The sequence below is a fragment of the Vespula pensylvanica genome, chromosome 4, assembly GCF_014466175.1.
Source record: "Vespula pensylvanica isolate Volc-1 chromosome 4, ASM1446617v1, whole genome shotgun sequence".
In the NCBI taxonomy this organism is placed as follows: domain Eukaryota; kingdom Metazoa; phylum Arthropoda; class Insecta; order Hymenoptera; family Vespidae; genus Vespula; species Vespula pensylvanica.
The window spans coordinates 6,937,088-6,962,647 of record NC_057688.1 but is presented as its reverse complement, the minus strand read 5'-3'; the positions used below and the strand labels follow the sequence as shown (position 1 = coordinate 6,962,647).

Here is a 25,560-nt window from a genome sequence, read left to right as displayed (position 1 = left end):
TTCAACAAAGGTGAAAATATATATGTTAATTTATTTTAATTATTTCATATAAATATATTATTTAAAAAATTTATTCTAATTAAATTCTTACAATGCGATTATTAGTAAAATAAAATATTTCCAGTAAAAAATCATAATAGGATTATATATGCGTGTGCGTGTGTGTGTGTGTGTGTATGTATATGTCTATGTGTGTGTATATATATATATATATATATATATATATATATATATATATATATAAAAATTACGTTTATTCTTAAGTTCTTATTATTTAAGAACTATCATAAAGCCAACTTCAGTTTACTGAATAAGCATAGAATAAAGTGTTGAGAGCGGGCAGGAAGTAGTGGGAGCGAAAAAGAGTGAAAATAAGGAAAGAAAGGGAGAAACAACTTGAGTATATATGATAAAAAGTTCGAAAAAGCGAAAATTTTTTTATATTTTTATGGATTTAGTGGTGTTCTACTTTGTAAAAATCTGGAAGATAGCGAATCCTGCAAGTGGTTTATCGTAATTCACATTTTCCCCATGATATTGAATTAGTATGTTGATATAATGAGCTTTAATTTATCCTTGACAACATATGTAAATTTGAAATGTCAACACAAAATATCAATTGTTTCTTTGAAATAGCAAAGACATTGTAGATACAGTGTTTCTTCTGTAATACATTAATTACAAAATCAGCCATATTGACTTCAAAGTTTAATAAAACTGCGTTCTTTTATGTCATATATTTCTAAAAGAAAAATTTTTCCAAATGAAACATATACAATTTTCATATTTCTACTTAATTGCTTTAGTTATCAGAATTTATCATTTTATTATTGTATATGTATGTATATGGATAGGAAAAAAAAAAAACAAAATTTATTTCTTTATGAGATTTGTAATATTGATAATTTTTATGTATCATGGAATATATAAAATTTATATTGTTTAAAGTATATTTCATTTTTAATTGCAGATAATGGAACATGTTTTTATCTACTTGTAACACGTGCCATATAATAAGATTCTCTTATAATATAAAAGAGCTGTCAAAGTTACCATCAATGTATCAAATAATTGATAATGTAAATAGATTTTAATTATAATTAACAGCTAGAAAACATTTTATTTAAACAGATTGATACACAATCAATAATCATGGGTTCTATTACTATGGAAGAATGTGAACTTATGAAAGATTCTAAATATCGTGTGTAAGTATTTATAAAAAGGATTTTATATTGTTTAATTATATTGGTAAAAAATGAAAATTATTATGCAAAAGTAATAAAAGTATTTATAAAGAAAATAATAATAGCTGGTAATTATACAAATTTTATCTATACAGCTATGTCTCTGCTGTAGACAAGGCTTTAAAAAACTTTGAATATACTAGCGAATGGGCAGATCTTATTTCTGCACTTGGCAAATTAAATAAAGTATTGTTGAATCATATGAAGTTTCCAGTAATTCCAAGGAGAATAAAAATATCAAAGAGATTAGCACAATGTATGCATCCTGCTTTACCTTCTGGTGTTCATTTAAAAGCTTTGGAAACTTATGATACCATTTTTAAATGTATGGGTACAAATAGGCTCAGCCATGAACTTTTTATATATAGTGCAGGTAATTCAATTTTAACATGTGTATTGGATAGTATATCTTGAACGGCTCTAAAATAGGAATTATTATTTATTCTCTAAGGTCTTTTCCCATTATTGGGCCATGCTGCTATGAATGTAAGACCATCTTTATTGACAGTATATGAAACTCATTTTGTACCCCTTGGGGAAAGACTACGACCAGGATTGAGTGGATTTCTAAGTGGTGTACTTCCTGGTTTAGAAGATGGTTCTGATCATTTTGATAGGTAAAATTAAAATCTATCAATATTAAAATTCATAGTTTGTGAATATGTATTCTTTATTAAGAAAAATATTTCTAAATCATGTAGTTGTTCTATAATATTAAGAAAAATAATTTTTCATTAGGACTAACTCTCTGTTAGAGAAAGTATGTGAGGGAGTAGGTGCAGAGCATTTTTATGCATGCTTATGGGATTGTTTAGCTTCAAACTCTGGAATACGATTACCTGCTATATCTTTTGTACTGTCACATTTGAATAAAAAAATACCTATGGAAGAGCAGAAGTTTATTATGGGTACTGACAGTGATATTATGGTAAATATTTAAAAGTTCAAGAATTACAAATTTATAAAACATAAAACTTACAATATATATTTGTATATTATATACAATATTAACTTTTGTTCTAATTAAGATTACTGCGCTATGCGCTGGAGTACAGGATAACTCAGTTCTAGTACAAAGAAGTGCTTTGGACTTATTATTGGTTGGTTTTCCTGTACACAATAGTTTATTGTTATATAAGGATATGGTATTATTAATTACAGCTGCTCTTACTACAATATTAAGAAGAGACATGAGCTTGAATAGGTAAATATTTGTAAATAAATAAAAAAATAAATAATATATTTTTTAATATTGAAAATATATTATGTAATTTTGTTAGGCGTCTATTTGCATGGCTTTTGGGAACTGAAGTAAATACATCAATCTTAAAAACGAAAGCTCTTTCAACGACCAATGAAGTTTTAGAAGATACAGCTACTTATTTTGATACGTATGCAAAAGAAATTTTAATTGAAGCTATTAAATCATTATTGAAAAATAGTTGTGAAGAAAATCCTCAAGATTTAAAACCATATAGAATATTGGTTTCATTATTGGATAAATCAGATATTGGACCAATAATCCTAGATGATATTTTGTTTGAAATTTTTAGGTAAAAAATGCACGTTTATTATGTAACTATTTAAAAATAATATTAAGTATACTAAATTTGATTAATTTATTATATTTGAATTTATAGAACTTTTTATATTGCTTGTGGACAGTCAAGTAAAATACCAAAAACCAATGAAGTGGTCAAATCAGCAAATTTATTATTTTCAACATTAGAACCATCTTATGTTTGGATACATTGTGGTTTTTTGTTTGAAAAAGCTTGTCAAGCTAGGATTAAAACTCAGTGTGAAATCAAAGAGATGACTGTTAAATCTATTGGTTGTGGAATGCCAAATTTGATTGAAATATGCATATTAACAGAATTTCTATTAGATACTGTATCATTGGACACATTTATAGATACTCCTTCTGATCATTTACCTACTTTGTTTTACAATATTATTAGTAAATTGTTGTGCCATATTGATCTGCTTTCTTGTATGGAAATCTCAAAAAGTCTGGAATTATGTGCAAAAATTCTATCCAAAGTACAACCAACAGTAGTGACAACACAAACGGACAAGCGTGAAATAGACGCGAAATTGGATTCTTCTCAAAATAATGCTACTACAAGTAGCAATGATAATTCTTTGATTGCAATTCCATTGGAAAAAAGTCAGTCAGATAGTAAATTAAATAAAGCAGATACTATGAGTAGTTCTTATAATGAAAAAAGTCCAAATCTTAGAAGAAGAGCAAATTCTGGTGGTACTACTAAAAGAACTGAAAAAAAATCTAAGAAGAAAGGAAGTAGAAGTATCTCTAAATTGAATGATGCTTCTGTAACACAAACTGACGACATTAATGTTTCAGTAATAATTAATGAAGATTTTAAATTATTATCAAGAAATAAAAGTATGGAAAATATACAGACAGATTCTGAAGAAACAGAGAAAAATGCGTCGGAAGAAAAATCAACAATATTAAAACATAATTCTGTGTACAATTATATGGATTCTATAAATTCTTTAATAAGAGAAACGTCTTCAGCATTTCAAGCTCAACATTCGATGCTGGAAAAATGTTTACGTCAATATAAAATTTTTTATGTCAAATTAATTAGTAACAGAGTACTTGCTAAAGAAAAGACTGTACAGAATATGTTTGATAGTTTATTAATTTCTTGTCCTAGAGAAAGTTTTAATGAAAGAATGCATTATTTAGAACTTCTATTGAACTCTAGATTAAATTTAGAAGATTCTGGGTTCTTCAGTCAAGATGTATCTGTTGTTGAAGACATTAAATGTTTTGACGTTCTTCACTCATATACTGATACAATAGCTCAATCCGAATGGGAAGAATCTGTTAAAATTGCATCAACTTTACTTGTTGAATTATCAACTTTTCCAAAATATTTTCTTTCTGGAGATGGTCTATTGCTGGAAGATGAACCAAAAGGAGCAATTGTCCTTCCTGATTGGTTAAAGGTCTTAATTGTTTGTGCTTGCTGGCTAGGAAAACAACCAACATTACAATTAACAAGTATTGCAACATTGCTAGATTTAATAGCATTGTTAAAGGCGCACAGTGATATAGAAATATATCCAAAAAGTGGAGAAGGTGTAACGACTGTAGTTATGATACCATTATTAAAACAATGGCATATAACTTATTTAATACAGTATACCAATGTATTTCAGGTAAGCATTACTTTGATTATTTAATGAAATAATAAATTATTATTATTTAAGTATATTTTGATTTAAGGTATTAGCAAATTCTTTGTGGCATCATCTTGGTGAATTACCTGCTCATAAATACAGGATGAGATGTGTTGAGTTAATGCATGAATTGCATCATGCTTTGCATGATTCCTGTGATGCTGTTGAAGATGTAATAGGATCTGCACTTGCATCTGATAACATGGAGAAAAAGATAGAAGCATTCAATAGATTTGCTACCCTATGGCACCTTGGACGAGAAATTGAAACAAATCCTAGACTACGTGGTTGCTTGCGAGCATTCGACCAGTAAGGAGTAATTTTTATAATTCTAAATATTAAAATTGATCGAACACGTTTTATTTAGCATGAATAATTGTATTAAATTTTTAATATCGAGATAAATGTATTTCAGGTCCTTGTTAAAAATGTTAGATAATCTTCAATTATCAGATAACTCACCATTGAAATTACTTGCACAATCGTGGCTTCTTCATTCACTTATGCGAGGAGATATTTCCCGTATATTGGATCCATTATTAACTATGTTATTAGATCCATCTACATGTCGTATGAGTGTTCTTCATGTTAGTATACAACATAGTAATACTGTTTTAACAAAAAATGATCCTGTTGAAGAAAAATCTGAAATACAAGATGATACAGAAGGTGCTGCTAAGATATATGCGATTAGTTCTGTAGATGGTAATGTTATATATCATGTTAGCGATAGCATGAATGAAGATAAAAAATCAAAGAAGGAAAAAAAGAAAAAAAAATCTATAAATCCTGTGAAAGTAAAAAGGATATTTGCTGTTACGACGTTAGCTACTGGCGATAATTGTAACCATTATGTTACTGAACGAAATCAGTTTATGAAGGAATTAGAAGTTCCACCTAGTATTTCTGGCAATCGTAAAATTTCAGTATTTGTAAATCCTCTGTCAATAAATTGTAACGAAAATTCAAATGATTCGTTAACAGAGGATGATTCTTTTTCCAGTATGAAAAAATCAAATTTAACAACAGAAATATTAAAAAATGCTACCAGATTTAGGAAAATAGATTTTGATAAAGGCTCTACAGCTAGTCTTGATGAAAGTCTCTTCGAATCTGCAAATTCAAGTCTCAAAGGAAAGGATAAAAATACTTTAAAAAAAATGAATGGCGACATAGGCTCGTCATTGGATTCTATTACAAACAGCTTTGATTCTAGTAGTCCAGAAATAAACAACAAGCAAAATAAGACGAAAAAGGAACATATTATGATATCAGGTGGTTCAAGAGAAGTAGCGGGAACTATTTTAAAAGGCAAATATCAAAGTACTAATGAATTTACAACAGGCTATGATGTACATGATGTAGGAAGCTTTGAAACAAGTGCTGAAGTTCCTAGTTGGACAATGGATGGCGAAGAAGGTGATATTGACTTAAGTACTACTGCAGAAGAATATTTCAGTAATTCTAGTACCACCAGTATTGTGGAAGAAATATTGAATGAAGTCCTTGATCGAGTAATGCAAATATGTGATGTTGAAACTAGTAAGAATGTAAGTAATTTAAGATTACTAACCCTTTTGAATATATATTTTCTTACAATGAAATTTTTTTTGTAGGCGGATGACGTTATGCAACATAATGTGAAAGCAAATCGCAATTCTGGAGTAGGTGTTCACAATCTTCATTCTCATATGCTTCTTTATTGTGGAGTATATGATTCAACAAGAACCTTATATGCTTTACGTACATTGAGAAACGAACTTATAACAAATACTAGAATGTTTCTGTGTTGTGCAGCAACAACTGGTGTCGCTAATGCCACAAAAAATACAACACTATTAAATTTACTAGCTAGACATAGAAAAAGTGTATTTGGAAGAAATTTTCATGGTGATATAGCTTATACAGAATTTATAGCAGCCTACAGAAGCAGCATGTATTTGGAGGTTTTAATTAGTGTCTGTCTTTATTTTGCTAGAAGTTATTATCCTAATTTAGGACAAATGAGACTTACACAAGAAGAAATTTCTGGAAATCGACAAGTAAGTATGATATATTACGAAATTATATATATTAATTACTTTATTAATTTTTATTTCTTTAAAGGTACAACTTGCAAGTGCAGAACTGTTGACTCTAATATTCTCTGAACTAATTCATATTGTACGAGATTCTGGAAAAGGTTTTAGTTGCTATATAGTAGATTTACTCGCTAAATGCAAAGTTCAAAAAGTTGCACTTCATTGTCTTGTATCAAGTGTGATGAGTATGAAAAATGCAAATAAAGAAAATGAAGAAATCTTTACATTCACAGAAGAAATAATATCGTTTAATGATCCAATTATAGAAAATGAAATTAATAAATGCAAATACAGAGCAAGTGACCATACTGAAGCTTTTCAAATACAACTTTTAAGGTAATAGAGTGTTTTAAAAAAATTCATTTGAAATATAATATATTTGTTTTTTATACTGTATTATTGTTTTTTAGGTTGTTGTTATCCTTGATAATGTTAGAGCATCAATGTAGCATACAAAAAGGAGAAGAAATTGGTGTTATGACATCGTCTATTCCAAGTACCCCAACTCGATCTGTTTCAAATTTAACAGCTAATAGCTTGAAATATGTACCTGGTATTCCAATACCACAACAATCAATGTTTCTTAACAGCATTCTTAGTGCATTACAATTGGTTTGTCCTATATATCATTTGTAACAAATGCTGATGAATATTACTTAATATGTAATAGAATAAAATTTTTTTTTCACTTAATTATGATATTACTTTAGGAACATATGAGACATCTGCATCAACATTGGACAACTCTTGTTACATCTAGCCTGCCATTTATGGGCTCATCATTAACATCCATAGTAACATCAGTGATTCATCAACTATGTTATAATATTGAGCATTTAGCTTCTTATTATATCAGTGAAGAAGCGACTCTGCTTTCAAAGTTGCAAGATATAAGCACAGTTGAATGTTGCTTACCTGCTGATTATACAGTAACACATTTAGAAGCACTAACATTTTTGCTTCATTATTGTTTACTGGATACATCACAACAAATTGGTTTCTCATTTAATCAACCATTAAGTGGTACTGTGCAAACTGGTGTACCTGGTGCGAATCCTGGACAGATTTTTAGTAATCTTATTCATGTTTTTATGCCAAGTCCGCTTTCGTCGGTAAGATAAATATATAAAATTATTTCATGTGATTTTAATAAATTATTTAATAGAAATTGTATTTGTATCATTAATTTAATATATTTAGGAACTTACATCAAAAGAAAAAAATGGGGCAAATGAATTACATCAACATGCAAGAAGAACAGCATTAAGTCATTTACCAAGAATAATTGCTTCACTTTCAACTTTATGGCAAGCTGTTTTAGCTACAAAAGACAAGTTTGTATAATATCCGTATTTATACAAAATTATTTATTATGATTATATCAATATTTATTTTATCGTTTTTATTTTTAATGCAGTGAACAAGCAACTTGTGTAGTTGGCAGTCCAAGGATAGTGAAGCATCAACTATTAGAACTTCTATCACCTATATCTTTCCATCATGGAGTAAATTTTCTTGCTGCAGTTGCAGTTGCTTGGCATGAAAGGCGACAATCTACTGCTAGTTCAAAGAAGGTAAAGTTACATTGTTATTATTATATTTCTGAATGCAGTATGTTTAAAATTTTTCTTCTTATATTGGTCTATTTGAGTACTGAGTATATATTAAGTATTCTTATATTTATTAAATTTTAATTTTATTAAAAATTTTAAAAAATATATGCCAATTAATGGTATTATATAAATATATATGTATATGTAGGTACTCCCAGAGGCTTGTCCAAATCAACAAGTAATGGTACATTTAGTTAGTGCCATACGTGTTATACCAATTGATACATTAGTTCAAACAGTACATCAAGTAGTAAAGACACCACCTCCGATTCATGGTGTTAAGCAAGATTTTTCATTAGAAGTTTCTGTGTTAGAATTACTCTATGTTTACATGCAAAGTAATGCTTCACAGTCACTTATTGAATCATGGGCATCATTACTAGGTTTATTGAAAGATGGTTTATCCTTAACAGCACCTGCTCAATTTCTATTATTAGCAATCTTAAATGAATATGTACAAAAATGCCCTCCCATGCAGGAGAAAAAAGATATTAGAGACCTACAAGATGTATCTGCAAAGGTAATAAGTAATTCGTAGAGTTCACAGTTTCTTTTTTTTTTATGTATATTTTACTATATATAATAAATATTAAATTATTGAATTCCAGTTAATTGAATCATGTTCACAAATAGCTGGAGCATGTTTAGAACAAACAACATGGTTAAGAAGGAATTTAGCTGTACGTGAAGATGTTTTTGAAGTTGTTGAAGGTTCTTCGGAAGGCAAAGAAGGCAAGAATGGTGCTGGTACGTAATTTAAAAATCTTCATATTATAACTTTCACGATTTATAAAAATCATTGAAAATAATTTTCTTTCGTTTTAGTAACACCAGGTACACCTCCAAATGTAGCTTATAGTGTTCAAGCACAAGCAGTTTTAGCTGAAATATTAGCACCATTATTAGACGTCAGTTACGGCTCACAAGAAAAAGAAAGAGTTGTTACGTTACTTACGAATCTTATGTATAATGTTACACCGTATCTTAAAAATCATACGTACGTTTAATAGAATTATAATCTAAAAGTAAATTGAAGTCTTAATAATTAAATTTATATTTTTTTACTTTTAGGATGAAAAATATTGCATCATTTACTGCTTGTTCTCAGTTACTAAGTTCTCTTTCCGGATATCAGTACACTAGAAAAGCTTGGCGTAAGGATGTGCTTGATTTATTACTTGACCCTGCATTCTTTCAAATGACGCCTGCGTGTTTACCATATTGGAGAACGATTATAGATAATCTAATGACACATGATAATACTACTTTCCGAGATTTAATGAGTATGTAGAGTTTCTTTTTTATAAAATTTTCGATGACGTAATAAGATTTTTATATAAAAATATTTATTATTTAGATCGCGTTTCAATGGCACAAAGTAGCGGTATTAGTATTTTTTCCACAAGAGAACAGGAATATGAACAAAAAGCACAACTTTTGAAGAGATTGGCTTTTGTAATTTTATGTAGTGAGATGGATCAATATCACAAATATATGCCAGAAATTCAAGGTATATATAGTTGTACAATATATTCAATATGCTTAAGTTCTTAAAAAAAATAAAATGTTATATATATTTATTTTTATTAGAACGACTTGCTGATAGTCTACGTCTACCACAAGTGATACCGTCAATTCAGGCACAAGTATTTCTGTGTTTTCGAGTATTACTTTTACGAATGTCACCACAACACGCTACTTCTCTATGGCCTGTTATAGTCAGTGAACTTGTACAAGTCTTTCTATACATTGAACATGAATTAAACACAGACAGTGAGGAATTTAGGTATGTTCTGAAATTTTTTATATTCATAGCATCTGGAATGAAATGTTTGCTTGTGGGATAATTATGTTGCTCTTTATGCATGATGGATTTTAATATATACGATTGTTGGAAGCTAAATATTTTTCAATCAGAAAGATAAAAATTTATATCATATAACAATTTGTTTATTTTTTATTTTATTTATTTATACTTCTTTTCTTTATGCATAGTACATAAATGCATCACACATAGATTGATATAAATTATTTAAATTTAATTATACATTTCTTTACATATAAATATAATATTACTTACCACTTATATAATATTAATATAAAATACACACTAAAATATCGTTCAGTATATAAAAGCATTTGTTTAATAATAGAAATATATAAAGATCAAGTAATTATAATAGTATATTTAAAATGTAGCTCTTTGTTTCCTTCTGGATTATACATTAGAAGTTAACATCCAAACCCGTATGCTGCAGTCCAATCCTAATTTGCCTACATAATTTTCCTCTAACATGGATAAATACCTAATAACATATTGTTTTTGAATTTGTTATGGCATTCGCGATTTGATGGGATTTGTGATGCCACCATGAATTTGATTGGTGTTGGGACATCAGTCGTCAGAGCAGGTAATTACATGGCTAATGTGTTTTTCATTGATCTTGTCCTCTTTTATGTAAATGTATGTATGTTTTTTTTTCTTTTTTTTTTTTTACATAAATTCAAGAAGATAATATAATGCTAATATATTAATCCTATTTAAGTCATTATGTTTTTTTTATTTTTTTTTTTTTTTTTATACATAAATTCAAGGAGATAATATAATGCTAATATATTAATCCTATTTAAGTCATTATGTATGCTGTTGTGTATAAAAATTATAAGTTATGACAGTAGATGGTAAAAATAATAATTATTATTTAAATAGTTTCTCATTATTATTGCCAATAACCATTAAGTGTAAAAAATATTACAAAACATATTAATGATGCTTACATATATTATCAATGTGTTGTGCTCAGAACCCTTGAGTTTCTGTTTTTTCTGCTTTTTTTCTTTTTCTTTTTTTTTTGTTTTGTTTAAACTTTAATATAAGTATGTTGTTATCATTTGACAGTGTTATTAAAATCAGTATGCAAATAAAAATAATTGAGAGAAGGAAAATATTATTTACTGATAAATTTTTTGTTTTAATAGTTCACATATAAAAGTTATCTCTGTTTTGGATTCTTCTTGGGCTATAAATGCTAGCAATGGTCTGCAAGCTCATGGTCATCCACACTGGTTACAGTTACAACTTGCTGCTGCTAAACTATTAGATCTTGTGTTATTACTTCCAGCACACAGATTACCACAATTTCAAATGTGAGTATCATTTATTATAACATAAAAAGATAAAAGTAGAGAAAATATGAATTGATGTCCTACCATGTTTACACTTAATTTCTTTTGTTCATTTTAACAGGTATAGATGGGCATTTGTCGGAGATGCTGCAGTAGGATGTTCAAATAATAATAATCTCTCTTCTGATTTTGTGCCACACATAACAAGGATAGCAAAGCTTATGGATAACAAGGTATTCATTTTCTTAATAACTATTTAATTCATAAAAGATACAGAATGGTTATTTTCAGTTTTCACTAAACATAAAGATCGATTATTTTATAAAGTTTCACTTATCATAAATAATATCTTCTTGTTCGGAAGAACATTCTTCAGGTAATAGGCACTGTTGTTGTTTCTCGTCAAATACATAATTTTCTTTGCATTCACATCCACTTTTGCATGGAGTATAGCAATCTACTATATTAGGTTCTTTGCATGTAAATTGACAGAGACAGTGAGTCCATACTGATTTTTCATCGCAAATTTTGGAACTCTTTATGCCAAAGTAATCAAATTCGTCATAATCATATCCAGGAATACGATGTTTAGTATAACGATATACTTTTTCAGGCACTTTATACCAATCCAATTGATTATTAAGTGAATTAGTATGTTTAAATGAATTTTTATTGTCAGCAAATGTAATGGAGAAATCATTTGTATCCGGATACATATCATTCTGTAATTCTTCATCTTCTATATCATTTAAAATGTAGAAATCATCTTGTAATGCATTTTGTGGATGATCTCCCCAACTGTGTATATAATCGATTGATGCATCCTCATAAAATTCATGATTGTAGTCTCTGTCCTCTTTGTATTCTACAACATATTTTTATATAACATACTAATTTGTAACTAACATATTCAATGAAACAATTAATATAGGTTTGAGTTATTATGTATTGAAGTTAATATAGTATTCATTTGCCTAATTAGAATTAATATCAATCAACTGAAATTAAAGCTATTAAAAAAGTTTTTACTAACTGGTATGCTTTGATGTATCATTATTTGTTATACTATATACTTTATATATATCAAATAAATATTAAAAATTAATTAAATATATATATATATGTGTGTAAAATATGTAAATATAAGTTTGCATTTTAACATGATATTAAAAATACTTTTTGGTAGACACTTTGTATTAGAAACAATAAATTAGTATTTTTTCTATTTATTAATTTTTTTTTGTAAAATTTTTCTTAAATATGTAATACTTACGTCCGTCTGTTAAAATTATAAAATAGAAGATGCAATAAAGAATATTCTTCATTCTAACCATTGTCATGAGCACATTCACACTGACTGTCTGTAGGATATGTATACTCTTTACTTATTATTACACACAAATGTGTTCAATTAACTATCATACTATGTACATTCATACATATACACACTCATGTAGATCTTCTATTTAAAGTTCTTTTTACAATATTCCTTTAAGTTTTACATTTCTTGGTTTTTTGATTATATTATTTTTTTTTATTTGATGTCATTATAAATTATTAATACTATAAATAAAAATAATGCAATAAATTTTTATTGATTGGTATAGGAAGTGCCACTATCACTGTTTCAATTGTATTAATTTAGTAACTAACATGCTTATTTTGGCACAGTAGAAGAGAAGAGAGATATATACACTTGGTTTATTTTTACAGCTATGCCAATAACTATATTTGTGTATACATATCTATATATGGTTGTGTGTATTTTCTATCACTTAAATTTGTTTTAAATAACTTAGAATTATCACAATAATTTTATAAAGAATAAATCCTGAAAAAAATAATACAATAATGACTGTATGATCTAATTTTACAAGATCTTGTGTAATTCTATTTTCAGTACAAGCAAGGACCACCTGTCCCACAGATAACTCCAGGAGAACTGATCTTAACATCCAATTCAATACGTTCCTTGCAAGATTTGCATCATTTTTTTACTAGGCTCAGTCGTAAATCAAATAACGTTTGTGCTCCTATCAATAATACACAACTGGAAAGTGTAATAGAACAAGACTTTTTAGAAAAAATGCCAGCTGTACCTGCAAGGTAGTAGGAATATATACAAATTTACTTGTCTTTCAAGCAAAAGAGATATATAATTCAGAGTTTTTAAGATTCTTTATTCTTTTATATCTTTTAATATGATAATATGTAATTGTTATTCAATGTATTAGATAAAGAAAAAAATTATTATCCTTTTTCTGCTTAATGTATTATTCATTGTTTTAAAATTGTAAAGCTTTGTTATACTATACTAAATGTTAAAGGATTCATCTATATAACATAATTTAACCCAAATTACTTTTAGTTTGTATTAGCTAAGCTCCTCATTCGGTTGTGAGTAGTTATTCAAGCGTATGATGCACTATACTAAGATTTGACTGGAATATTCATCCAGAAAAATATATAGTTTATATTATAATATTTGTGTGTAAATGAAAATATTGCTTCATTCATTTACATAATATTCATTGATACAGTTTTATCAATTGTACAGCATAATTTTCTATATATCTGTACTTTCATTATGAAGATGATAATTACAGAGAGAAAGATGTTTTTACATCAAGTTTATTTTTTCATTACTGTATAAAATTATTCTTAAATGTAAAAAAAATATTATATATATATATATAAAATAATATAATTCAACACTGCTTCTTGTTATAAAAACTGTACTATACAGGGTTGTTTACATAATTAAAACTACTTAGATAATTGTATAAATATTAATTTTAATTAAAAGTGTAGATTTAAAATATTTTATCATCTATAATTTTGTGAATTTAGCGTCATCTATCATTTCTTCCGTAATATACATATGTAATAGATGATAATAAAACAAATTTAATTATATTAAATAACATAGTCTTCAAGTAAATTTCTATATTGATATTTTCTCTAATTTACTTATACAGAATAATATAAATTATTGAATTCTTTATCTTCTTATTAGAAAAATTAAGAATAGTATTGAAACTAAATAATTTACAACATTCAAAAACATTATAGTTATCTTTTGATTATATAATGTTCATCTAAATTATTTTTTATTAAGATTAATATTTATAGATTTATCGAATTGGTTATAGTTATCTATACTATCTTGTATAACAATATAAAATATTTATCTGAAAACTGTCTATTATAGAAATTTAATTATATTAAATTAATAAAATTAGTTATATATATATATAAAACATACAATTATTATATATATATATATATATATATAACGTATATTAAACTTTTGAAATTGGAGTATTATATATACCATATATACATACAATTTATGAGTGGTAGTATATTTTTTGTTCACATGGTGACAGGTAGAAAAATTATACATTACTATTTTTTCAATTTTATTTTAATATTCATGAATTTTGTAAAAAGTTGTAAAAAAGATATTTAGAATTCTTCCATGGTCACCACATTCGAACATTCGTACCTTCTCAGAAGTGAATAATTTTTACTACTGCGTTAATGTATATATTGTATACAAATATCTTTCTCCCCAATGCACATGTATTTAATATAACATTTACACAGAACAGCTGCTGTCTGATTATTTTTATACTTGCAGAAACAAAAGAGAGTAAAAGATTATAATTATAATCATTTATATATAGTTATATTTATGAAAAATTGTTTTATCAAACTCTCTAATGGAGAGATATTAGTTTATTATGTACATGCATTTGTTGTACAATTGTTAGTTTTATCTATGTGATAATATGCATTTTTATGTGGCGAAAGAATAAAAATGGATGAATTAATTATATAATAAATACTTAAACATACGTTTGCATATAAAATTTTATATAAAATGTTCTACATTTATTTATATTCCAGCATTCATCTAAAAAATTTAGATACTATTAAATAGAACATTGTAATTAATAATAAATATATATATACATACATATATATATATTATGGGTAAATTAAAAATGCTGGTATTTTTAGTTAATAGAATTTATTTATAAGCAAAACAAGAAATTCTGTGAAACCATTTAATATATTGTAAAACATGAAAATCCTTATAAAGTTATGAGTGCATTTTTTAAAAAGATTTAGTCACATTTACAAATTATCTAGATATATTTTATAATCAATACTTTCACACATGCAAACTACCTTTTAAAATACGGATATGCACCATTTGACTATATGGTGTCTTGTGCGTGTGGTGTATTTAAATTTTAAAAATATATTTTGGTAAATCAACTTACATATATCTTTAAACCTTACTCTTTTTTAAAATAAATCATATTAAAGATATGTAAAAAAAATATAAGTAGAAAATAAATCATTTCGAATTTAAATATAATCGTGCCTTTGATGATTATTCGAAGGTTCTCTGAAAATATATCTGTAATACTTTTATCAGTAAAAACAACACAATTCTTGCTAGTTATATATATGAATTATATAACTTATACATTTTATGATGAATTTTAAATTATCTAATAAAATATTAATTCAACAATTATTAGAAAATTCTAATTTGAAAACCACTGAACGTACACATGCGAGTGACCATAATGCAATTACTTCAGAAAGGAAAAACAGTTTTGTATTATAGTAAAAAAAAAAAAAAAAAAAAAAAAAAAAAAAAGAAAAGAAAAAAAAATAAAAATCAAATTGTTGTTAACAGAATAAAAAATTATTAACAATAGAAAAAATATCTGTACAAAAACGTAAAGCACTTTTTGAAGACATCCGTGCATTTGACGACAATATTAAGCAATATTCTTGAACATAAGCGGTTACGTACGAAACCGGTTTTCTCGAATCGTTGTAGTCGACAGGCTCGTCCTGAACGGACGAAAAGACCTAAGGTGAAAGTAAGATGATAAAAGAAAAATCTTGACTTTTCGAATCAATAAATTTTTCTCAGAATATCTTTTTTAAATAACGCTAATGCAGACTTAACTAAAAATATGCTCGTATTAGAACGCTTTATATATTTGACCGTTATTGCTTACAGTGGAATACCAACTAACCTAATTCGTGACTTGTTTGCAATCTATATCATAAACGGATAATCTCGAAAAACGAAGAAATACGTGTTAATATTTCTTCTATTATCTTATCTTTGTATTACAGAAATATATATAAACGATAGTATAATTATACGTTGAATTATTTGAAATGGCTGTGGTTAACAAGTGGGAGAATGCATGTAGATTGTGTTCAGAGGAGAAAATCGAGATGTTGCCAATATTTGGCAATGAAGGAGTGCAACGCAAAGTGGCGCAAAAATTACGAGCTTGTTTACCAGTTTTAGTATATAAAACAGATCCACTGCCTAAACAAATTTGTCAGTTTTGTGCAGCACGTTTGGATGATATTTATGAGTTTAGAGAATATTGTCTTAATGTTTACAAAAGTATGCATGTAAAGTTGTTGACTTATAAGGATGTTGAATCTGTACAGATATTTTTTGAAGCTATGAAAAATTCTCCTGATCCTTGCCAGGTATGCGAATCATAATAATCTTTCTGATGATAGTAATTGATATGTATATAGACGTAACAGCAAACTATAATATATAATATCTAAAATAATTATTTATGTAAAATATTTTTCATAGGCACAACTCTGCACAGAAAAAGTTAGAGCTCCACCGCCATTAGTACCATTACCATCGTTACTTCCTCTTGAAAGTTCTTCGATGCCGACTGAGATTAATCGAGAACATCAATCTAACTGTTGTATTGAGACATTGAGTGAACTACCATGTGAAGTGGAAATTGAAGAAGTAAATTCAGAAACATTTCTTGGAGATGAAACATGTGAAAGTACAGATTCAAAGACAATATCTGAGAATGAATTCTATATGGCAACAGATAAGCAATCTGGTATTAATGTTCTTGAACATATGGAGGATGAAAGTGAGTTTTCCAAGGAAGAAATTGGAATGAAAAAAGAAGAAAAACGAACTAGTATTCTAGAACAAGTTTTGACAGGAAGTTTAACTATGAATGATCGTAAGGAACTAAAAGGTAGAGAAAATTTAACGTCAAAATGGTGGTGTGCGCCTTGTAACAGTTATTACAAGTGAGTATATAATTTATTATCAATTATAGTTTTTTTTTAATACAAAGGATAATATTTTATCTGTAGAACGAGAGAAAGCTTGATAAAACACATGCAACTGCATTGTCCACGTAAATATACATGTAGAAAATGCCCTATGTCTTTTGAATCAGTTGAAGATTTGGCTAAACATGAAGGTACTAATCATTTGAAAGTTACATTAGATTTTGATGAAATAGTAAAAGAGTGTCATCAGTGTGATCGCAAATTTGTTAGTTGGGAAATGTTAAAGCAGCATAGAATGCGTGATCATTTAGGTGAATCTATCGCAATAGGAATGAATACATGGTGCTCCCTCTGTAATAGGTATTTTATTAAATCAATAAAAAATAATAATTCATATGAACAAGTATATTCATATATGAAGAACTTTATTATTTTCTAGATTTTTCCCCACTATAGAAGCTTATCATAGCCATCAGCAATTGCATCAAAATAATAACTATGTAATAGCACAAACACAACTTTCTATGCAGTCTGGTAACCTCTCTATAATTGGTCTTGGAGATTCTTCACGAGAGATTAAGAAGGAACATTCTTTTGAAAATACTAAATCACTTACTTGTCCTACTTGTGGAAAAGTAACATATATATAATATTAAAAAAAAATCATAATATAATTTATTATAATAAATTATTAAGTAATAATATTTGTTTTTATCTTATATTTAATTGTAGGTATGCACACAACAAAGTGCATTGTCAAATCATATGCGTATTCACGAACCTAAAAGACATAAATGTGATGTTTGCGGTCGATCATTTGGATTATTTATACGTTTAGCATCGCATAGAATGAGTGAACATAATCAACAGCCTTCTATGTCTCCTGTTATGGCATGCGTTGAGCAGGAAGAAGCTTTAAATGCTGCACGAGAAGCACGAGAGGCTAGAGAAGCTTGTACTCGTGGAGGAAGGATCAGAACATACTCAGAGGTTTAATTACTAATTTATTTCTTATATATATTGCAATGATATTAGTATACATAAAATTTTATTGATAAGTTGAAAAAATAACGATTTTATTTGATAAAATTGTAACTTTCTATACATTATTTTCAGGCATTAGAAAGAGATAATATGTTGAAAAGTGTTGAACCTTTAGCAAAACGAAATGCTTCAATACATTCATTACAAACTAGTGGAATAAATAAGAATGTTGCACGCTGTGGTATTTGCCTACAATGGTTTGATGATCATACAACAATGTTGATACATTTGCAAACTCATTCAGATTTTTATACATGTAAAAATTTCACTTGTCATATATGTAAAATATCTTTTAAAGAAAAATGGCAACTTTTCAGACATGAGGTAAAACATATGCTGTATTTATGATGTTGCGTTATAAAAAGTTTATTTAACATCTGATTATGTTCTAGGTGTCGCATAAACGTATCGATGTATCATCTTCCTACATATGTAATGTTTGCAATAAAACATTTTTAGACAAAAGTTTACTCAAAGCACATGAAAAGACACATACTGTGGATAAAACGTACCACTGTTCAAAATGTAATAAACTTTTTTTCAAAGAAGTTTCATTGCTGGCCCATCAATGTGCAGGAGAACCATTATTTCGGAAAAGGGATATAGCTTCGAAATCAACACAAAAATCGATATTACAAAATACCAAAAGATATAGGTGCTCCAAGTGTAACGCATCTTTTAATAATCCACAATCAAAGAACTCTCATATGAGAGTTCATACAGAGAGTATTAATGCAGCAGTAGGTTTAATATCTCTTCTATATCTTGTGACAGTATTGTTAAGCAGCTCTTAAAATTAATTTTGTAAATATAGGTACGACAAATGGAAATAAAAGAAGAGCCAGAAAATGATATAATGCCAAAATTAAAACCAGAGACGTCATTAGAATATATCGTGTCTCCGATTGAACCAAAAGTTGAGATCAACGAAGGAAGTACACCACCTCCGATTAAGAGAACTCTCATCAGAACAGCTGGAGGGTAAGACGTCTACATTCAGTATCTTAATTGTTTTTTATGTCTTTTTTTTTTATACGATTTTTAAATACCTTCTAGATATCGTTGTGGCGTTTGCCAATCTCCATTTGTTTTAAGAGAATTAGCAGTCGCACATTTGAGATCCGCACATCCTGTGATGCCATATCAGTGTCCTTATTGTAAAAAACGATTTACAACTCAATATACATTTACGCATCATATTAAGACCGATCATCCTGACGAACCAGAAAAGTAAACATTAACAAAAAAAATCATTTTTAGTAGTAATAATATTAAATGGTAGAAATACAACGTATAAAAATGCATGTTGCCTTTCTACTAAAAAATGTGCCTCGTGTGATAGATAAAAAAGAAACTACTACGAAAAATATGAATCATATATGCAAAATTTCGATTTTGCAAAAGCAGATAGATGTATTGCATCTAGTTTCGATGTTCCTGTTAAAGTAGCGTGAGACATTGCATTGTAGCTGTTCGTTATTACAGATCATATCTTATCCTATTCAATGATGTTAACAATCCAAAGATATATAGGTATTTTCTCTAATGAAAAGTGTGTTCATATAATATTTATTTAATTTGCACTTAAACATAGAAAGAAGACTCATTAATATCGTTTGTAATAAAATAGTACACTAGATTTTGCCAATATAATAAAAACTATTGATTATAGGGGAAGAATTTGTACTTATGCTTGAATTATATATACGTATATGACTCGTAAAAATATATATATATATATATATATGTATATATACACATATACACATATACGTATGTATTGATATGTGAACTGCAATGTCTTGTCGCAAAAAAAAAAATCGAAAAAATAACAATACCATAGTTTTGAATATAATTTTATAAATGCAACATGAATAAAATTAATGTTATATTCAATAATATACATTCCCCTTTTTACCATGCAATCAGAAACAACAAAAAAACAAGAACGTTAAATTTGATTAAATATCATAAAACTCTATTTTCTCGTGTACATTAAAAAAAATATATGAAAGATAGTAGTACTTATGCAGCCAAAGCCTGCTTGTTATATTTATAAAATGTGTTTTATATATATATATATATATATATATATATATATATATATATATATAACATGTATTTATAATAAACTATTACCAAAACTTTTATTTTTAAATTCATAGATAAAATTAATAAGCATTGAAATAGAAATTTAAAAAGCACAGCTTTTTGTTAGGAAATTTAAAACTGTTCCAACGTAAATTATACGATAAAAAAAGAAAAGAAAAAAAAATACGTAAGTGCACTTGATTTTGTAAAGTGTCTATCTATATATGTATTATTTAATTGTATCTAATATCTCTAATGAAAATGGTGCCTTTTCGTATTTTTTTTCAGTCAAATAATTATATTAACATACATACATACATACATATATATATATACATACATATATATGTATATATATACATACACATATATTTATATACATATATATATATATATATATGTTTATATAAATATATCTATCAGAGAGACTGTCTGGTTGTTTATTGTGAAAATTATTTAATAAAGCAATATCTTTGATATAAATTTAAATAAATATTATAATAATTTGTTAATATATACAATTAAAAAATATTCTTGCAAAATGTCACGTGACAATTGAATGATTAATTACTAGATAAAACTTTAAGTATATATTCTATATATTCACAACAAAATGACATTGTAAATATATATGTATATGTATATAGATTAAAAGGATTTATTGTATCGTTCTTACATCGACGTCATTTCTTTGCGCCTTATTAGATACAATATATATACTCATGTTGGATCCCAAAGGACTGACATACTTTTTTGATATTTCATAAAATTATAACTTATAAATGTTCTTAAATATTTGTTGACAAATTAATAGAATGCAACTAATCATTGACATATTCGTTTATGCTTGAAAGTAAACGTAAATGCGACGAAATTAAATAAAATATGGCGGTAAAAAAAATATAGCGATCTGTGTGTGCTAATGTAATAATTCGTAAAATATATTGAAAATAAAAAAAAATGAAAATGATTCTGTTTAAAGAAGAAAGAAATTTGACATTTCACATACTTTAAATTCGTGCCTACTTCGAGATTCGTAGGACGAGTAAGTGTTTGGTGCGTGGAGGGTTGTCTACCGACAGGCGCATGGAAAAGCCAAAGGGGGCAGATCTGCCGCATTAGCCTCGCGGAAAACGGTTCCTCTTGTCAGACGCGACGCGTCCGCGAACACGTACAGTTCTAAGCTTTCCGATAAGAATCGAACAAGATTCGTTTTGTTCGTTCGGTCGTTTTTTTTTTTAACGACTCGACTCGAACGAACAATTTTGTTTTAAGGTATTTCGATTTGAAACAATACCTGAGAGGATCGATCGATCCCAAGAGATCGATAATACGCGGGACGTGCGATCGGAAAAAAATCAGTTTCCTGCAAACTGATTAACGCACTTCGACGGGACGAGGGTCGGAGAGAGGACGATTAAAATCCGACCTTGAGTGATCGGAAAAAGGATCCCATTTTGAGGAAACACATGGTACGGTGATCGTTATGATGACTGCAAACCGATTCGCGCCTTTCATCACCCTCGTTTCCGTCGTTTTGGTGTTGACCTTTCGTCACGGTGAGTCTCACTACGCGAAAATTAAAAGAAACCAATTTCTATCTACTTTTATTAGTTTCGATAAAAAAAAGATGAAGAATAAAACAAAGAATAAAAAGAAAAGTATATTTAAAAAAATGGCTAATAAAATGAATAATCTTTTATTTATCACGAGTTAAACACGTGCTACATCGCTAAAGAAAAACTAATCGATTGGTTGGATCGATTAATATATCGATAATATATCTGGATTTTTTGATTAATATACATTTTGCTTTAATACTTTCAGACACTGATAAATAAGTCGAATTTTTTAAGTTAATCTTTCAGAGAAATAAAAATGATTATTTGTTCACAAATCGTTGATTGTCACAAATAAAACATTGTAGATATATCGTTCGATATTTAATTTGTATATAACTATGATCTCTATGTGCTCATACTTATCTATATCTTTTTTAAAAATAACAGGAAATGAGGACCAATTACACTTTCGATAGAAAAACGAGAATCAATAGTACGACCTTGGGTATTCGATTGGAACTTTTATGAAAGAACGACACAAGTTAGAATGCTTGATACTCGATAAATTTAATTTGATAGCAAATAGTTTTTGTGCTACTTTATCGAGGAACGGTTTTATCGACATGTTATAAAGATACATAGAAAGGATATATATATATATATGTTTGTGTGTGTATATATATTTATATATATATATACACACACACACACATATATATATATATGATCTTACTATCTCAAATTCTTTCTTATATAAAACGCCCATTGTATTATGTAACAACAGAAGAATCTCTTGATGTTTTTGATTAAGATCATTTTTTTTAAATATCACGTTTCGTATATTTTTTTATTTGTTATAAACAAACATTTAATAAGTTATAGGCCACGATTATCTACGATACTTTAAACTCCAATTATGTCATATTTAATTAATATATGATGTTTATCTAAATTAATCAAAACTTTCGGAACGTGTTAAAAATAATATTTCAAGTTTTTTGATTGCAAACTGTTTGATATTACAATTAAAATATCTTTTACAGACTATATTATAGTATGATCTTAATATTATGATTTTTTTTATAAAAAGTATAAATATTTGATAGAAATGGCGATAATTAATTAATGAGAATCAATTGAAAAAAGAAAATATAAGAAACCGAAGTATTAGTGCTTCTGCAAAGGATTATGTTGTTCCACATATTCGTTGAGGAAATCGTACAATGGTAGCACTTGTGGTACTTCGCTACCACCTTCCTAGAAACTTAGATGTTAGATAGCTTAGATCCTTAAATCGGATTCTATTAAGAAAATACCTGGTGCGCGGATAGAAAACAGGTCGACGATACTTCGAGAAATATTGTCCCCGGCCTCGAGTTGACAGCATTATAATGTGCTTAAATATAAATCGGTCCTTACTTCGAATCAGATTAATAAATCTATATATGTATATTTTATCGATATTAATATTTTATCTCTGTTATGTTAATCGCATGACAGAAAATTTATTTACAGTTTAAAAATAACAAAGAATAATCAAAGTAGGTATATTTTCGATTCGCCAATTTATAAAACAGATTTTAATTGTTTCATATAAAAAGATCATTTCGCCATAATCAAATATAAATAGCCTATTATTTGAATCATTAACAAGTTTATACTGTTCTTGAGGAATTCTCAATAAAAACAAAATAATAAAGTAGATATCTTTTTAAAGATAGAACTTTTTTAAAGATAATACGAAGGCAATGTGTTCTATATAAATCTTCTTAGAAGTGGCTTATTCCTAGAAACAATGCATTAGAATAAAATAATATGAGAAACAATACAGGAACGATTCACACGAATTCTTGGTATCAGATCGCTCGATAAATATATAAATAAAAAAAAAAAAGATAAAAAAAGATAAAAAAAAAGTAAAAAATAAAAATAATTAAATAAATAAAAAGGATCAATAATTTTGTAATGACTGTCATTATCTTGCTAGATCTAGCATAGTTTACGGAAATTTAGAGGATTTCGTTCATAGAATCGGTCCTCGCGAGGGTTATCGAGCGACCCACTTTCTCCCCTCCATCCCCCTGTTCAGTCCTTCCATTTCTCTCTCTCTCTCTCTCTTTTTCTCTCACTTTGTCTTCTACCTTCGTACATTTCTCTTTTTCCTTGCACTTCGTGGTACCACGATGACATTGAATACTTTGCATAAACCCTATTGCATCTTGAAGGTTAAAATAAGGTCTCTTTAATTTGCTTAATATTCCTACTTTGAATAGGAATTTTTATTGCAAAGGTTAAAGGATTTTATTGATCTCTAATTTCTTGTTGGAATAATTATTTTATCTCGATAAAATATTTAAATATCCATAAAACATGATCTATATATCTACAATGGTATCGTATATATCATAGTTGTATCTAGAACACCTTGACGAGAGGAAAAGAGATAGGAACTGAGTGTCGATCGAATTGGACCGGCTCAATTTCTGTCAGTTACGTAAAAGATCCGCAACGTCGTAGTAGCGTGATACCCGTCATGCTACGTGTCCTTTTACGTATCCCCTATCCCCTTTATACCTCCTTTTTATCAAAGATCGAAGGTTTGTCATTAGAGTCAAATGTCACTGCGAAGGAAAATCCTGTTTGCTTTACCATGAAAATATCTCATTGATATCTTTTATGACGATTGTCTAGATACTTTATAGATACAGTATCATTATAATTTGAAAAATTTTATTATATATGTAACTGTAGATCTTTCGATTGTAAAATTATTATAATATGAAAAATTTTATTGTATGTGTTATAGATCTTTTAATCATAAGATCATTATAATCTCAACAAGTTTATTTTATGTAATTGATTAAATCTTCAAGTTGACCTAAAAAATAGCTGATAGGTAGTCGTAAATAGGGCACGTTCGAAGAAGCTAACCTTCCCTTGTGTTGCACGAAATTCTGTTACGTAAACTATATCATTAAGAATGTACTCTCCGTGTGGTTTCCACATTTAATCGATAGTCGGTGCAGGCTCGCTCTCCATATGTTAGGTTTACTTTACTCTCCTATCTAAAATGTTTTACATTCAGCTACGAAAGGGGTGAATCTCTGTGACGTGACAAGGTTTGTAGATTTAACATAGGTCAGGACAAAACAGCCCCATCAGAGAGCTATTCGTGTATATACTTCTATACGAGACACTCATACGAATACTTGTTTCCTAATATAATCATTAAGGAAGTTCATCATTTAGCTTACTCGAGCATTATTCATCAATTCCTAATATTGTCGATTTGTTCAAAAAATCAGATGAATATTATAGTACCATGAATATGACAAAAAAGTGCACTATAATCGAATAAAAAGAAAAAAAAGAGAGAAAGAAAGAACGGAAAAAGAAATCGCACAAAAAACGTTTAATAATTTATCACCCAGACTAAATGCATCATGCTGGTCGACTAATTTTTTTTTTTTTT

At 27.8% G+C, this 25,560-nt stretch overlaps 4 protein-coding genes across 10 annotated transcripts in view; 3 read left to right on the top strand and 1 right to left on the bottom strand.

Moving 5' to 3' along the window:
- The first annotated feature begins 293 nt into the window (after nucleotides 1-293).
- On the top strand, nucleotides 294-14,152 carry LOC122628269 (protein dopey-1 homolog). 7 transcript variants are annotated; one of them, XM_043810380.1, is made up of 26 exons: nucleotides 297-545; nucleotides 971-1,208; nucleotides 1,343-1,620; nucleotides 1,699-1,864; nucleotides 1,986-2,175; nucleotides 2,276-2,451; nucleotides 2,528-2,800; nucleotides 2,888-4,442; nucleotides 4,510-4,772; nucleotides 4,879-6,013; nucleotides 6,080-6,505; nucleotides 6,570-6,880; nucleotides 6,955-7,156; nucleotides 7,255-7,656; nucleotides 7,745-7,878; nucleotides 7,962-8,118; nucleotides 8,306-8,677; nucleotides 8,766-8,904; nucleotides 8,983-9,154; nucleotides 9,229-9,440; nucleotides 9,515-9,667; nucleotides 9,748-9,943; nucleotides 10,557-10,568; nucleotides 11,191-11,304; nucleotides 11,405-11,516; nucleotides 13,184-14,152. In XM_043810380.1, exons 2-26 carry the CDS (start codon nucleotides 1,153-1,155, stop codon nucleotides 13,391-13,393), a joined length of 7,416 nt encoding a protein of 2,471 aa, XP_043666315.1. In that variant the 5' UTR covers nucleotides 297-545; nucleotides 971-1,152; the 3' UTR covers nucleotides 13,394-14,152. The 7 variants fall into 7 exon arrangements, with proteins under 7 accessions (XP_043666317.1, XP_043666318.1, XP_043666315.1 ...); XM_043810378.1 differs by having other exon boundaries at nucleotides 298-545; nucleotides 11,137-11,304; nucleotides 13,184-14,151; XM_043810381.1 differs by lacking the exon at nucleotides 10,557-10,568.
- On the bottom strand, nucleotides 11,520-13,167 carry LOC122628273. Its single transcript, XM_043810390.1, has 2 exons — nucleotides 12,557-13,167; nucleotides 11,520-12,148 (listed from the first exon to the last, which is right to left on the bottom strand). Exons 1-2 carry the CDS (start codon nucleotides 12,621-12,623, stop codon nucleotides 11,613-11,615), a joined length of 603 nt encoding a protein of 200 aa, XP_043666325.1. The 5' UTR covers nucleotides 12,624-13,167; the 3' UTR covers nucleotides 11,520-11,612.
- A 1,846-nt stretch (nucleotides 14,153-15,998) lies between the features above and the next one.
- Nucleotides 15,999-20,370, top strand: LOC122628769 (zinc finger protein 62 homolog). The gene is made up of 9 exons (XM_043811391.1): nucleotides 15,999-16,824; nucleotides 16,940-17,406; nucleotides 17,473-17,751; nucleotides 17,831-18,026; nucleotides 18,124-18,381; nucleotides 18,508-18,759; nucleotides 18,828-19,175; nucleotides 19,250-19,416; nucleotides 19,492-20,370. Exons 1-9 carry the CDS (start codon nucleotides 16,498-16,500, stop codon nucleotides 19,667-19,669), a joined length of 2,472 nt encoding a protein of 823 aa, XP_043667326.1. The 5' UTR covers nucleotides 15,999-16,497; the 3' UTR covers nucleotides 19,670-20,370.
- A 1,267-nt stretch (nucleotides 20,371-21,637) lies between these two features.
- The window catches only part of LOC122628776, a 5,910-nt gene continuing 1,987 nt past the window's right edge, over nucleotides 21,638-25,560 (top strand). The window contains exon 1 of the mRNA XM_043811401.1: nucleotides 21,638-22,085. Coding sequence (XP_043667336.1) covers nucleotides 22,013-22,085 — 73 coding nt within the window. The 5' untranslated portion in view covers nucleotides 21,638-22,012. The remainder of the gene's footprint in view (nucleotides 22,086-25,560) is intronic.

Coding starts and splice junctions, on each gene's coding strand:
- LOC122628269 (XM_043810378.1), top strand. CDS start 1,153: ATGGGTTCTATTACTATGGAAGAATGTGAACTTATGAAAGATTCTAAA. Junction 6,014..6,079: donor ATGTTGAAACTAGTAAGAAT/GTAAGTAATTTA, acceptor TTTTTTTTGTAG/GCGGATGACGTTATGCAACA. Junction 9,441..9,514: donor TACTTTCCGAGATTTAATGA/GTATGTAGAGTT, acceptor TTTATTATTTAG/ATCGCGTTTCAATGGCACAA.
- LOC122628273 (XM_043810390.1), bottom strand. CDS start 12,623: ATGACAATGGTTAGAATGAAGAATATTCTTTATTGCATCTTCTATTTT. Junction 12,149..12,556: donor TATAATTTTAACAGACGGAC/GTAAGTATTACA, acceptor AATATGTTGTAG/AATACAAAGAGGACAGAGAC.
- LOC122628769 (XM_043811391.1), top strand. CDS start 16,498: ATGGCTGTGGTTAACAAGTGGGAGAATGCATGTAGATTGTGTTCAGAG. Junction 17,407..17,472: donor CCTTGTAACAGTTATTACAA/GTGAGTATATAA, acceptor TTTTATCTGTAG/AACGAGAGAAAGCTTGATAA. Junction 19,176..19,249: donor CAGAGAGTATTAATGCAGCA/GTAGGTTTAATA, acceptor TTGTAAATATAG/GTACGACAAATGGAAATAAA.